General features: G+C 34.6%; 1 protein-coding gene and 1 pseudogene across 1 annotated transcript; both read right to left on the bottom strand.

Annotated features, from left to right (window-relative positions):
* Positions 1 to 5,028: 5,028 nt before the first annotated feature.
* On the bottom strand, positions 5,029 to 7,255 carry LOC132300513 (uncharacterized). The gene is made up of 3 exons (XM_059797622.1): positions 6,800 to 7,255; positions 5,766 to 6,680; positions 5,029 to 5,635 (listed from the first exon to the last, which is right to left on the bottom strand). Exons 2-3 carry the CDS (start codon positions 5,865 to 5,867, stop codon positions 5,096 to 5,098), a joined length of 642 nt encoding a protein of 213 aa, XP_059653605.1. The 5' UTR covers positions 5,868 to 6,680; positions 6,800 to 7,255; the 3' UTR covers positions 5,029 to 5,095.
* Positions 5,955 to 14,022, bottom strand: part of LOC132301595 (disease resistance protein RPV1-like) — a 27,435-nt pseudogene continuing 19,367 nt past the window's right edge.

Genomic DNA, 14,022 nt, shown 5'->3' with positions numbered 1-14,022 from the left:
CATACATACTATATTATTTTTATTTTTACCTATACTAAAAAAAATTCCAAAAAAGTAGGGGGGGCCATGGCCACCCTTAGCCCAGTGCATATGTTGGGTCCCTGACCTGGTTCCCAGTTGTTGCCCCATGCATAAAGTGTGGTAGTAATGTGAATGCGCGGTGAAATTAGAAAAGATAAAATTAAAAATGATCACATTCGTGAGATGATTGGAGTAGCATCAATTGGAGATAAAATAAGAAAATCGGTTTAGATGGCTCGAAAATGTGCACAAAAAGGCCTCAAGTGTGCCAGCTAGGAAGACGGATATAGTCCGCACTAAGAGTAATACTAGGGGAAGAGGAAGACCAAAGTTGCAGATAGAGTAAGGAAAAATATGGCAATGTATGGTTTGACTGAGACCATGACCTTAGAAAGGAATAGAAAATAAGATACAAGTGACCGACCCCAGGTACTTAGAAAAAAGGATTTGGCAGTGGTTGTAATTGTAATGATTTTTATTGGTATAAAAATTGTACTGTGTGGAGAACTCAAACATGTAAGTGATGAGGCAAAATTGTTTTTTAGAAGTGGGGTACTTTTTCTAGTGACTAGTGCACATTGTCCAGTTTTGAGTGAAGTGGTTTACTTGGCACACAAGACGATTAAAAAATTGTTAAAAAAGAATTGCCAAATCTTTTTTTGTCATGTCTACTGTTCCTTGACGACATGAAATTTCCTTGTGTAGTATTCACTGGTAGATTTGTTGCATATATTAGGTCTTTATTGCGTGATATAACAGTAAAATGATCCATGTGTGGCTGAGTAAATTTTCGGATATTAAGTCTTGACTCTGTTGGATATTCTGTACTGCAATGTTGCAAGTGTTTTCTTGATCGGCTTTTAAGTTTCACAACCTTTAGGCCCTTTGGGGATGCAGGGTAATTCAATGGGCAGACTTCATAAATGTTGGTTGTCTAAAGCACATTTGTCACATAGTGATGTAAACAAAAAGGGACATGAGTGAAATTGGACTCAGGAACTTCATATTTAGTTCTTTAAGGAAAGGATTCGATATTGTATTCTCTGTTTGCATGTTTATTCCTAACTTTTTAAATGTGCATATCTTCTTTTGTTAGTTGGATCAAGTTGATCAACTATGGTCCATGCATGCTTCATTCCACTGCTTTGACATGTAAAGCTTTTTTATTTTATTTTATTTTATGATTTCTTTCTTCTTCTTCTTCTTCTTCTTTTATGTTTTTTCACTACTATCAACGGCGGATCAACATAGGGGCCAAGCCCCTCTACACCGTTGAAGTTCGTACCTTTTAAATGGCCTCTAGCATCCATTTGAAATTCTGGCTCCGCTCTGACTGCCATTGTGCTTATATGTGGATGTTTTAAACTTGTATTGTTGAGCATCTGCCTTCAGATGGTATGTCCCTTTGCATGTGGGATTCACTGTGATCTTCGCTGACTGGGCTTCGACTAGTTCTCTTAAATAGTTGTCCACCATTGGAATTCCCTGGTAGTGCTGCCAGCATGCATGGAAAATATATTCCTTCCAGAGGCATCATCGTCTGAAAAGGAAGAATATGCTATCCCTGCTTAAGCCTGAAATGTCACTCCTAAAAGGTCCGGTTGCTATTTTATGTCCATAGGCGCTTTATTACAAGCCAGCTTGTTGGTGAAACTAGTTTGAGACCACGACAATCTCCTAGTTGTTTCTTAAAATGGAATCTCCCAGTAATGAAAATCACCATTGCTTGCTTCTTCGAGGTCTCGACGTCAATTTTCAACCTAGTGGTGCAATGGCCTTTCAATCGATAATATTGCTCAAATCTCACATTTGAAGGGGTCAAGTGGCGCAGTCTCATGCCCATAAATGAATTTCTCTTAAAAGTCTTAAACGAGAATTACTCTTATGGAGCATGAACAGAAAATTTTCTAGGATAAAACGCTTTGTTGTTCTCTTTTATATAGGTATTTTTACTTGTTCTCTTTCTTTGGGTCCTTGGTTTGTGCTGGTGAATTTCAGCATGGTATCGGATCCATGCATGGATAAGTGAATATATTTCAAAGTTTTAGCAAAGATTATCATCATAGATTCATATAGCTGATGTAAATAGTCGGGATAAAGTTCTATTCAGTATTTTTGTAAATTTATATGATAGATAACAATGTCCATCAATTCCCTACACCACACTAATAAATAGTCCATCAGACAGATGCAATGGTAGAGAGATGGGTTTGTTTTGAGAAACCATTATGTTCAACACCTGATGTTGTTTTCTTTTAAAAACTTTTTTTTTCTAACTTAGCTTCTAACGCCTATAAGAACTTATATTCTTTTTGACAGAGCTTTTAGGCATCTCGGCTGAAACTGTCCATCAGCTAATTCCAGATCATGCTCGAAAGCACAATTTGTTCACGGCTCTGAACGACTAGCAACTGTTCTGTTTTTCTCGTCTTCTACATGCTTTGCAACAATAGTCTGTCGGCCTTGTGTCATATGTAAATTGTAAAATTAGTTGGTCCACGTATTTATCTTTCGAAGTAAAATTTGCAAATGGAGTAACCAGGACTACCACAAGAATGAGGCTCTTAATTTGAGTGTTAATGAATGTTTTTCTTTTTCTTTTTCCATACTACAGCATGAGAATGTATTTATTTTCACCTTAGATAATGTATTCTGTTCCAGTAAATCTTTCTCTAGTACCCTGTGTAGGTGGGACCGGCTTTAAACTATTATTATGTTGGTCATTAAGAAAAAAGTTTAAATAGTACAGAAATCTGGGTTGAGTAGATAATCAAAGTTGTATCGGATCCTGTACAATATTAAATTTGGCTAGTTTGTGTACGCTCTTATATGTTAGTGAATATTAGTTCGTGTAGCTTTATAAATATAGATTTGTACTCAGGTCTCAAGATCAATTCCAATTAGGTGCAAACAATTCCTCCCGAAAATACCGAGTACGTAGTACTTTGGCATGGAGTACTCTATAGCAAGGACCACCCTAGAGTATTTAATATTTTTCTCTCCATTAGGTTATTATAAGTTCATGAATGAAATAAAAGCTATCTCAAACGTGAGCTTTAACATAGCTTGAAACACAAATATGATATCAAGATTGGTTTATTTATTTATTTTATTAAAAACATATTTCAAAATAATGATAAGCAGAGTTTGAGTTCAACTTTTCGAGTCTGTTCTGATCAACCCGCAAAAGCCCAGATGTGGCATCCACTTAATTCAAAAGTTGAAAACTGAAGTTTCAAGCTCATCACAATTATAAGACCTTGTCTCATCAATGGATATGGTTGCATTTGTGAGTAATGTGCCCAATGGTCTTTTTATGATTGATGGTGTGATGATAGCCGTTTTATAATGGACACAACAACTAGAAATTCAAAAATCAAGAAAGTCGAGAACGAAGTTACAATACATCTACCTACACCACACCATAATTGGTACAGTAAATACCTAGAGCAAATATATACATTGATGTAAGAAGAATCGGAAACTAGGGTTGCCTTAATTAACAAAGTGATATCTTGAATCCACAAGGAAAAAGAGAATTTGTAGAGAAATATGATAATATACTGATATCTACTTTGCAGTACATATACTTATAAATGAAAAAACCCTAATAGCATAAAAGAAACCTTAAAATCATGAGAAAACTTTTAAAAAATAAACTGAAAATTCAAAAACTGCAAAACACCAAAAAGGAAAGTGATTTGAATCCGTTTACTCTTCTAACGGAAATTCTAAAATATTCAAAATTGAGAAAATGCAACTCCCGATCCCAAAACGATTGAATTAAGCCAAAAAAAAAAGGCCCTACTTCAGCAAGACTGGATGTTGTTCTGGTTGATATGATAAAAAGTGTGGCGGTGTCAAATAAAATATATATATTTTAATTAATATGTCTACTATAGCAAGACTAGAGGCTGAACAAAAGTATAATTGAAGTAACAATACAATGAAATATTAATTAAGATTGAAATAGTTTGTGGCCAAAATATTGCAGTCAAGAAATTTTTAAAAAATATATATAAAAAATTTGCAAATAAAGAGAAAAATATAGTTTGATTGTAGAAGGGGAATGCAAAATATTTTGAAGCCAAAAAATTAAGGGGGGACATTGACTAAAATTTCAAAATAAAATAAAATATTATATGCATAAAAATAGAAAAAAGCAATGTTGCAGTGGAAGTGATTAGAGAAAAAGCCAACATTATCTTTAGTAGTAGTAGTAGTAGTAATGTTGCACTGCAACATTGCTCTTTTCTTTTCTTTTTTTTTTTTAAAAAAAATAAATAAAACATACACACACCTATATTTCAGTGATTGTAATTTTAATGAATAGAACATCATTGTAAAAGTTGTAGAAGCAGCGAGGTATATATAACTCCTCTCTGCTTGCAAATAAATAAAAACATGCCATTTTCATTTTCTCCTATAACATGATCCACTTTGAAAGTTAATCTATAACTAATTTACTCTTCCAGTTTTATATTTTGTTTTCATTTTTAGGAATCACGTATACTCAATAATTAAAATAATAGTATTATGGATGAAGTCTGCCAATATAGAATATTATATATATTTATACAAATGTAGTAATTGTTGAGGGAGAGAGAACACTCATGTTTTACATTTTGTTGACACTCCTCTCAGTAGCTGCCACATTGCATTGACCATGTGGTCTACCACATTACATGATGTTATTCTTCAATTTTTTTCAATTGAAAAAGAAAATACAAAATTTAAGAAATTTTTTAATGTTAAAACATCCATAAGGTGGAGAAAAATTATTGACAAATTAATCATTATGCCGTTAATATCATTTGATAAAAACTAGTAATGATATATTTAGCTGTTTAGCAATAAACAAGATAATACAATAATAATAAATTGGTATAAAGGACAAGGTCATTTTGGTATTAAAAAAAATGAGATAATAATGAATACAATAGCAAATATACGAAGCTATACCTCTGCAACCACCAGGATTGCAAATGCTTACCTGTGAGTGGCCAATTTTTTTAATGCTTAAGCAACATTTATGACACGTGTAACCATCTTTTTCATAACTCTAAATATGAAGTCATACGGATATATTCCTGAACAGTTTATAATGATGGGAGAAGTAGTATCGACCGGAATGCTGGTATGCTGATAAATCAAGACAAGAAATATAGTTATTAAGCAGGGTATCCTTCTCCTCTTCTTCATATACAATGTCGACTCCTAACTCCTTTACTTGATACACCTTTTCTTGATTGATGACGGTCATCATCGTTGAAACAACCACTTCATCACCAACTTCCAACTGATTCCCAATCTTCCAATGGCTTGACCATCTCATACTTTCCCCCTCATCTGGAATCCCTTTACACACCGGGTTATAGGACCACATCACATCCTTGGTCTTATTGAAGGTGTGAATAACACATTGATTGGCAAAATAGTTGGTGGAAGAGTATTTATTTGTATAAACAACGCATATATTCAAGCCTCGGATCTTGAGAATAGGAAGTGAAGGAACATTGAAACATATGGAGGACTTTCTACTCTTTTTGCTGAACCAACATGGAACCTCATTTCCAGGATGAAATATGCTGACTATTCCGCACTCATACAGTGCCTGATCCATGCAAATCATCATAACTTCAATTACAATAGGAGAGAATGAGAGACAGATATATATATATATATATATATAGAGAGAGAGAGAGAGAGAGAGAGAGAGAGAGAGAGTGACAGAGAGAGATCACCTGGATGGGACCAATATTGTACATACGCGTTACGTGATTGTAAAATTTCATTTCAACCTTTCTTATGGATTCCAACTCAACCAATCCGAAATTATTGATCATTTCTGCATCAATGTTTTGAATGGGTTCTAACCTGAACCAGTTCTGAGCCTCTACTAGTTTGTCATATCCCAACGCATCCACGAATCCCTATAGTTTTGATAGATTCATCATCATTTTCAGTGATGTATAATGGCTTAACCTCAAGCTTTGTAAGCTCATTGGTAGCTCTGGAAGCAATTGGAGTCTTTCGCACTCTTCCAATTCAAGTGAGTGGAGCATGGTGAGTCCTTTGATGCTCTCTGGAAGGCTACTGATTGGATTTCCCCCTAGATTCAAGTTCTGCAACAGGGACAGGCTACCAAGATCCCTCGGAATGGCATCATCTGTCAAATTGCAGTGTGCAAGATTCAAGCTTACTAATGAGCGTGGCAAGCAAATCAATGAACAACTGATCAATTCTGGAGACTTTCTTGGTCTAGGAACCCAAGAGAACCAGCGTGATTGCCAAGATTTTATGTCACTGCTGGTAGAGGCTAGTTGTTTTATTGCAACACCATCTGCGTCGAGAACCTTTAAAGATTCCATCTCGCACAGCTCTCTCGGCAACTTGTCAAGATTTGAGCAACCAGAGAGGATGAGTTTCTCTAGAGATTTAAGCTGAGCTATTTTTGTAAGAAGATTCCTAATATTCTTGCAGCCTTTCAGATTTAACAGAACAAGTCTCTTTAATTCCCCAATGGATTCGTGAACCCCGATCAAATTTATGCAATCTTTAAGAATCAATCTCACAAGATTATGGAATTCTGAGAAATTGGGTGTATTGGTAAGGCCATGGGAATGACTGAGATTAAGGAATTGCAATGATTTGAGCACCTGTGAGAAACAAGCAAGAAAGTATAAATATTCATACATACCCCCAAAGAAAAGAAAATTATTTTTAAAAAATTTAATATAGAAAAAATAAAAAACCAAGAAAGTTAGTAGTATCATACCTTGTTTGCATTCCAAAGTTGTTTTAAGGTGCTGTTTCGCAAATCAAGAGCAACCAGACTCTCTAGAGGAAACTCACTAGGTATCGATTTTAAGGGGAACCCACGCCAACACAACCATCTTAACTTCTTAGGAAATTCTTTGTAGTCTCCTGTTAGCATTACATTATTGAGCTGGAGTAGTCTTAATTTGTGCATCCTTGAAAATGCATCAGTTTTTAAGTCCACTTCATTTGATGTGGAAAATGATTCTGTCGAGGTAGAGTTTGTGGGGAGCCATGGGAAGAGTCTTAGACGACGGCGCTTTGATGAATTGATTCCACAAGGCAATGTTAATTTGTCAAGAAAATCTTCATAATGACGTCTTTTTGAATTATCTAAATCAAAGAAATTCTTAGCAAGCCAATCTTGCTCAGACACATGCAAATTTAGAATAAGGCCTTCAATTGTTTCTGTGCCCTGATAAGAGAGGTTGATAAGTAGCAGCTAGCCAAAAATAAGAATCAAAAAACGTGAAAATAAAGGCATAAGGCATGTTTCTTACAGTTTTTTCTCTTAATACATTTAAGGCATCCTTGTGATGCTACACTATGCTGCGCTTCCCAGGCTCCTTAGGTAGTTCTTGAAGTATAATCTCCCTTCCCATCTCTCGAATCAAGTCATGCATTGTCAACTTGTTATTTACATCGATTGTCAAGAGACATCTGTTGATAAGATTTTGAATCCCAACTTTCGTGTAAAAACCACATTCATCTAGTATTGGAATTATGAAATCCATGTCCTTTCTAAGAAAGAAACAAGAAAGGTCGAGGAATAAATTTTTGTCATGCTCATCCAGTAAAGAATCAAAGCTTAATCTGAGCTTTTTTATGATCCGACTGTCAGGAATTGCTTCCATTTTCTCTATTGCACTTTTCCACACATCAATGCTACTCCCAGATAGAGAAGAACCAAAACTTTGAAGAGCTAAAGGATGCCCTCCGCAGTACTGTACAACCTTTTTTGTGAGCTCCATATATCCCTCAATGGGGTGGTCTTGTCCAAAGGCATGCCAGCTGAAGAGTTGAAATGATTCATCATGAGTTAAACCTTTAACTCCATGTCGCTTGTGCATTTCATGTGCCTTCAACAATTGTTCATTTGTAGTTGTTATGATAATTTTACTTCCTTGTTGAAACCAACTCCTCATTGTGAGTACTGCATTTAATTGGTTTCGGTTTTCCACATCATCAAGAACAAGTAAAATTCTTTTGCAGCAAATAACTTCTCTTATCTTTATGATTCCTTCATCAACATTGCAAATTTTTGCTTCTTTCCCCTTTAAAATATCTGAAAGAAGTTGTCTTTGTAAGCGGACAAGACCACTGGGTTCTTTTGATGTTTCTCTTACATTTGCAAGAAAACTGCTACCTTCAAATCTGTCAAAGTGCAGGTTATACACAGTTTTTGCAATGGTTGTTTTCCCTATTCCATGCATCCCAGAGATTGCCACTATCCCGACTTCGTTTGATCCATCTTGCAACCACAAATTAATGTTTTTTATACGAATATCTAATCCGACTGGATATGAACAAACACTCAATACTTTGCGATTCAATTTCTTTCCAATATCTTTAACAATTTCTTGAATAAAATTTGACTCATACCTACCAATTGCAAACTTCTTGTTAGTTTAAATGAATTAAGGAATTAATGAAAATGCAAACAAGAGATAATAATGATTTATTGGATAAAAATTGACTCATACCAATATACAGCAATGGGAATAGGAAGGGGAACCAAAAAAAGGAAAACGAACAATGTTGTACTTGAAATGAATCAAGAAGTTAAATGAAAATGAAATATATATACACACACACACCCACACATAATAAATTTCATGTTGTTTAGTTTAGCCATTACCACTCAAATATATTCATACAGCATGTTAACTATTGTAAAATCTTGAATTAATAGAATTACATAATCAATGATTGTTAAAGATATTTAATTGAAAGGAAAAAAATATATTTGTAGCAAAATGCAAGAATATCTACAAAATTTCAAATCTATCTTGAGTAAACAATTTCAAGATAAGGGTTTCTTATTGTTCACAATCCTCAATGGCATTTCCATTCTAAAAGTTTAATCTTCTTATTTCTAGTTACTAATTATCGACTTTATTTGTCCACTTGCTTTCAAGTCATTTAAAACATTTAGAATCTAATTTATGGAAGACTTTAAATTCAAATTTTGAAGGGAAATTTTTACCAAAAAAAAAAAAAAAAAGAAGAAGAAAAAATGTGAGTCTTACCATTTTGTATACATTTTGCATTAGTTTCTTTCAAAAGTTAATTAGATATTGGTCTTATTCTTTTAAGCACACCATAACTCTAATGAGTACTAACTATTGATAGAAGAGAGTTAACCAATTAATTGATTAATAGTATCTAAAGCGATTAAGATTTTGTGGCTCAGGACCAAGCCTATTGGGGTTTAAACTACTCTGTGGACCATATGTATTTAGTAATATATTGAACTATATATAATACTACTACCAAGTATCATTTATTAGGCTTTAACTTCAATCCATTAAAATTTATCACACAGAGGCCTAGGCCATAGGTTGAAGTAAAATTAGGTTATTGGGCTTTAACTCCAGGCTTGTAGTTGAACTCATATATTTATAGATGATGAGTGCTCAAATGTGACGCATTTTAGTACCTAAGTTAGGGTATTTTAGTCCATTCATCTATCTTACTTTCATGTCTTAAGTATTTATTTGTGTTATTGCCTATTTCAGGTAAATAAAGTTCAAACAGGCTAACAAGAGCCATTTAGTCCCATTTTGGAGCTAAGGAGCAAAGTTGGAAAGAAGCCAAGGAAATGGTCTCTGAGGAACTTTGATCGATCAAAGGGAGCTTCTATCGATCGAAGTTAGGCGATGCCAACTCAGCAAAGTGGATAAAGCCAAAGAAGATATTTTCGAGCCACGTCACCTTCAATCGATCGAAGTTAAGTGTTTGATCGATCGAAGATCTTCGATCAATCGAAGTGCCTGGCAGTGTGCTGTCTAATTCCCAAGCGTGCCGAATTCTACCTAATTTGTATCGTTGCGAATTTCCTCCAATCATAGGCTATTTTTCTAACTTGGAGGCTAATTAAAAGAGGAACGTAATGAATTAATTGAACATCTTATCAATCTATCTTCTATTATTCATAGAGTAGATATTTTTTACATAGTTTTCTCTCTAGAACTAGGGTTTTGGGAAGAAAGTAAGGATGAAGATGATGATGACAACCTCCAAGCTATCCCTTAAGGGTTCCATGACCACTACAATGAGTGGCTAAATCCTTTACTTGGGGGTAGAGATAGCCCCTAAGTTTGCTTTATAGACCTAGTCTTTTGTACATTTTTGGGGATTTTAGTTGTAATAAATGTTTTAATCTTGAATAAATAAATATCTTGTAGTTTTTACTTGATGTGTTTGGATTAATGCTTTCAATTGATCATTTATTTCTATCCATATGTCTATGTATGCTAGAATGGATGTTCATGTGCTTTTCTTTAGATTTAATGGAATTAATGTATGTCTATGTGTATTGATGTTGTTAATCTAGTGATGGTCAAAACATAGTGCTTAACTGAATACTCTTGTGATTTATTTGATGGTTCACAGTTGTTTCTTGATGGATTGTGCCACACCTTTAGTTTAATTAGCTTAATTTTCATGTCTCTAACCTAGATGTAGTGTAATTGCTTTAAATTCTTACATAGGTGGAATATCTATTCTTGTTTCTTGATGTTCTATACTTATGAATGCAAAGGGTACATTTCATTTGGCCATTTGAAAGTGAAGTTGAACATTTTTAATCCAATCCTGAGTTCAATGGACAAGCATGAAGATGTGTGTGTTGTTGAAAAATACATTGAAAGTGAATTTGAAAAACATGATTTTTTACTTGATGTTGGAACTTCAAAAGATTCATCTTCCAAAAAGATTTCAAAGAAAAGTGTTTTTAAACCAAGTGTTGAAACGGCATGGAAGCCCCAGAGTCTTGTTGACAAAGGACCTTTAAATTCTCTTGAATCAAATCCAATAAGTTCCTTCAGGAATGATTTATTGGGTGGGATCAAAATTCCATTCACCCCGCTAAGGAGGGGATGCATACCAAGATCTTTGATCCGAGCTAAAAGAGCACAACGTGTTGCTAGAGACGTTAAAGACTAGTGTGTTTTGTAGGGTTCACAACCCTATTCCTCCCTCATTTATGGTTTTTATGTTTTCTTACGTCGTCTAGATATGTGTTGAGTTGAAAAATCTGGCTTACGGACCATTTCTTGCATTTTGTGCACTTCCAGTGAGGTTTCGATCAATCGAACCACCTGGGTTGAGGACTTTTCAAATTCCATCTTGATCGATCGAAGTCAATCTTGATTGATCGAAATCCACTTCGATCGACCAAAGTTGAGAGTTCGATCGATCGAAATACTTCGATCGATCGAAATTGTGTCATTTGAATTTTTCGGAAACTCCTTTGGCCGTTCAGTTCCTTTAATATTTTTTTATTTTATTTTATTTTTTTCTTTTTATTTTTCCCTCTGTTCTATTTTTCTTTCTTTTCTTTTTTCGTTTCTTTTTCTATTTCCTTTTTCTTCTTCCCTCTCTCGCCCCAAACCCTAACCTCCCTCACTCCCTCTTCCCAAATCTTCCTCCCTCTCAATCCATCTCACTCTCCCTCTCAATCTCTCTTAACCTCTCTTTCATAGCTGCCACCACTCCACCTCTCTTCTCAAGTGCCGACAAACTCCAAAGAAGCCAAAACTTCATTGCCGCTAACATCCATTTTTTCCTGCGAGATTTTTGGCCCAAAGGCCAAATCTCATCTTCCATTCTCTCTTTTCTCATTCGGGTAGCATCAAATACATCGTCTCCAGCCAATTTAGGCCAATGAGACCTTGGTTTCAAGTTCCAGTGAGCTCTGAACTTTCCGGCGAAACTCCGATTGTCTTTTTTGCCATGGTTGGCCGAAAAATCTTTAGAATCTCCCTCTCCTTCTCTATCTTTGATCTTTTTTTCGGGTATGTGAAAAAATAGTTTATTTTTATTATTATTGTGTTTCTGTTTGCTTTCTTTTCTTTTATTTTTATTATTTTTATTTTATTTTAATCTCTTGCATTTTAGTTGTTACTTGTTTATATTTTTGTAGACATATAAAAAGGGAAAACAAAATAAAAATTGAAAAGAAGCAAAATAACTAAAAATTAAAAATAAAAATGCAAAAATATTGGGAACATTTGATTTGGATTGGCCTTTGATGTTGGCTGAATGTTAATGGGAACAAAGTAGACATGGATGAATGAGATATGGTTATTGTAGTTGTTAAAAGGAGAATAGGCAATATTTAATTGGATTTGTGGATTAATTGTGGGCTGTTGATGAGTGCTGAAAAGTGTGCATTTAAATCCCTTAAGCTCGAGTATTCTAAAACCTTTATCTAACTTATTTTTCTGTTTTACACTAATTTCGTGTTATTATCCTTTTCAGGCGCTTATCCCCAAAATAAGTCAATTCAGCCTAATTAGAGCATAAACGAAGTAATCTCAAGCTGATTGAAAGAAAAGAGCAAAAAGGAGCAAAGTGGTGGAAAACAGCAAGGTTCGATCGATCAGACATGTCTTCGATCAATCTCACAGTGATCGATCCAGCCTCAAGAAGATGGACCAAACCCCTTGTCCTTATCCTCTTTGAATTTCCATCTTCGATCGATCCAACTTTCATTTCGATCAATCGAACTTCTTTGATCTTATCCCCACCTACCACTTTTGTCTTTTTCCCAAAATATCCCAAAAATATCTCAGATTTGTCTTATTCCAAAAAGGCGCTACCATGGTTTGATCGATCCAACCAAACTTTGATCGATCTGAACATTCTTTGATCGATCTCATCATAATTTGATCGATTGACCCTCCTCAAGTTCGAAATAAAACAGAGTCCAGCTCATTAAAAGATGGCTCGTGGTGCAAGTGCACGAAACCTGACCATTGGGTGTGACATTGGAGATACCTATACAAGGATTTTGAGCCGTTTTTACAAGGGGTATCATCATATCATAATATATCATCATATAACAGGAGAAGAGAGGGGAGCTTAGAGATTAGAGAGATATACACCATTTGGGAGTTGTTCCATTCATCTAGGGTTTCCATCAAGGAGAAGAAGATCAATCCTATCATGAAGATGGCCCTTGAGGGTTGGATGACTAAATCAATGAGTGGCTAAACATCTTCTTGGGGCTAGAGTTAACCCTAAGCATGCCTTCTAGAGTTTAATGTTTTGTATTATGAGGGGATTTATGTTATAACTTTTGTCTTGACATTTGATTTATATATGAATCTTGTTTCTACAATGATTTGTGTTGTTTAATACTTCCAATTGACCATTTCATTCTATTCATATGCCTATGTATGCTAGAATAGATGTTCATATGTTTATCTCTTGGTTTTGTGATATTGATGTATGTCTATGTGTGTTGATACTATGAATCTAGAGATTGTCAAGGCATGGTGCTTTAATAGAATACTCTTGTGATTTGTTTGATGGTTCATACTCATTTCTTGATGGATTGTGCCTCTAGTTTAATTTAATTAGTTTAATTTTCATGTCCCTAGTTTAGATGTAGTGTAGTTGCCTTATTTTCTTAGATGGGAGGACAATCCATGCTTGTTGTTTGATGTTCCATGCTTATGATTGCAAATAGTATAATTCTCTAGCTTGTTAATGTGTTTGATTATGAGCTTAAAGAAAGGAATAAAGGCTTAGTTAGATATATTGTGCTATTCATTAGGTTGTCTAAACCATGTATGCTTAATTAGTCATCCATGCTTGTTGATTCAATCACTCACACATTTTAGTGTTACAACATATATTTCCCTTCATTCATTGCACATTAAGTATCTAGAAAGGTGGTGTTTAGTGGGTGACCTCTAAACCCCAAGACTCTCTCTCTTGTTCTCTACCCTTTATTTACTTTAATTGCTTTGTATTGAATTTGTTTACATTATAGTTTAATTAACCAATCAACCAATTTTTTGATTACTCGATCTACTAGTCCGACCTTGTTTCCATATCACATTGCCCTTGATCCTTTGGGATGATCCTTACTGACCTTAGCTATATTAGTAGTTAGAGGTAGTAGTGGCACTTTAAAAATTCAAACTTGGCTGCTCTTTAACACATTTTAAC

This window comes from Cornus florida, unplaced genomic scaffold (assembly GCF_030987335.1).
Source record: "Cornus florida cultivar Cherokee Brave unplaced genomic scaffold, ASM3098733v1 CherokeeBrave_3.0.0_Hap2_Chr03, whole genome shotgun sequence".
In the NCBI taxonomy this organism is placed as follows: Eukaryota; Viridiplantae; Streptophyta; class Magnoliopsida; order Cornales; family Cornaceae; genus Cornus; species Cornus florida.
This window is presented reverse-complemented; position numbering and strand designations above follow the sequence as displayed.

Bases quoted from the DNA above. Each gene is read 5' to 3' on its own strand.
- LOC132300513 (XM_059797622.1), bottom strand. From the start codon at position 5,867: ATGATCAATAATTTCGGATTGGTTGAGTTGGAATCCATAAGAAAGGTT. The intron at 5,636-5,765 runs GTGATCTCTCTC...TGCATGGATCAG, and splicing joins ACAATATTGGTCCCATCCAG to GCACTGTATGAGTGCGGAAT.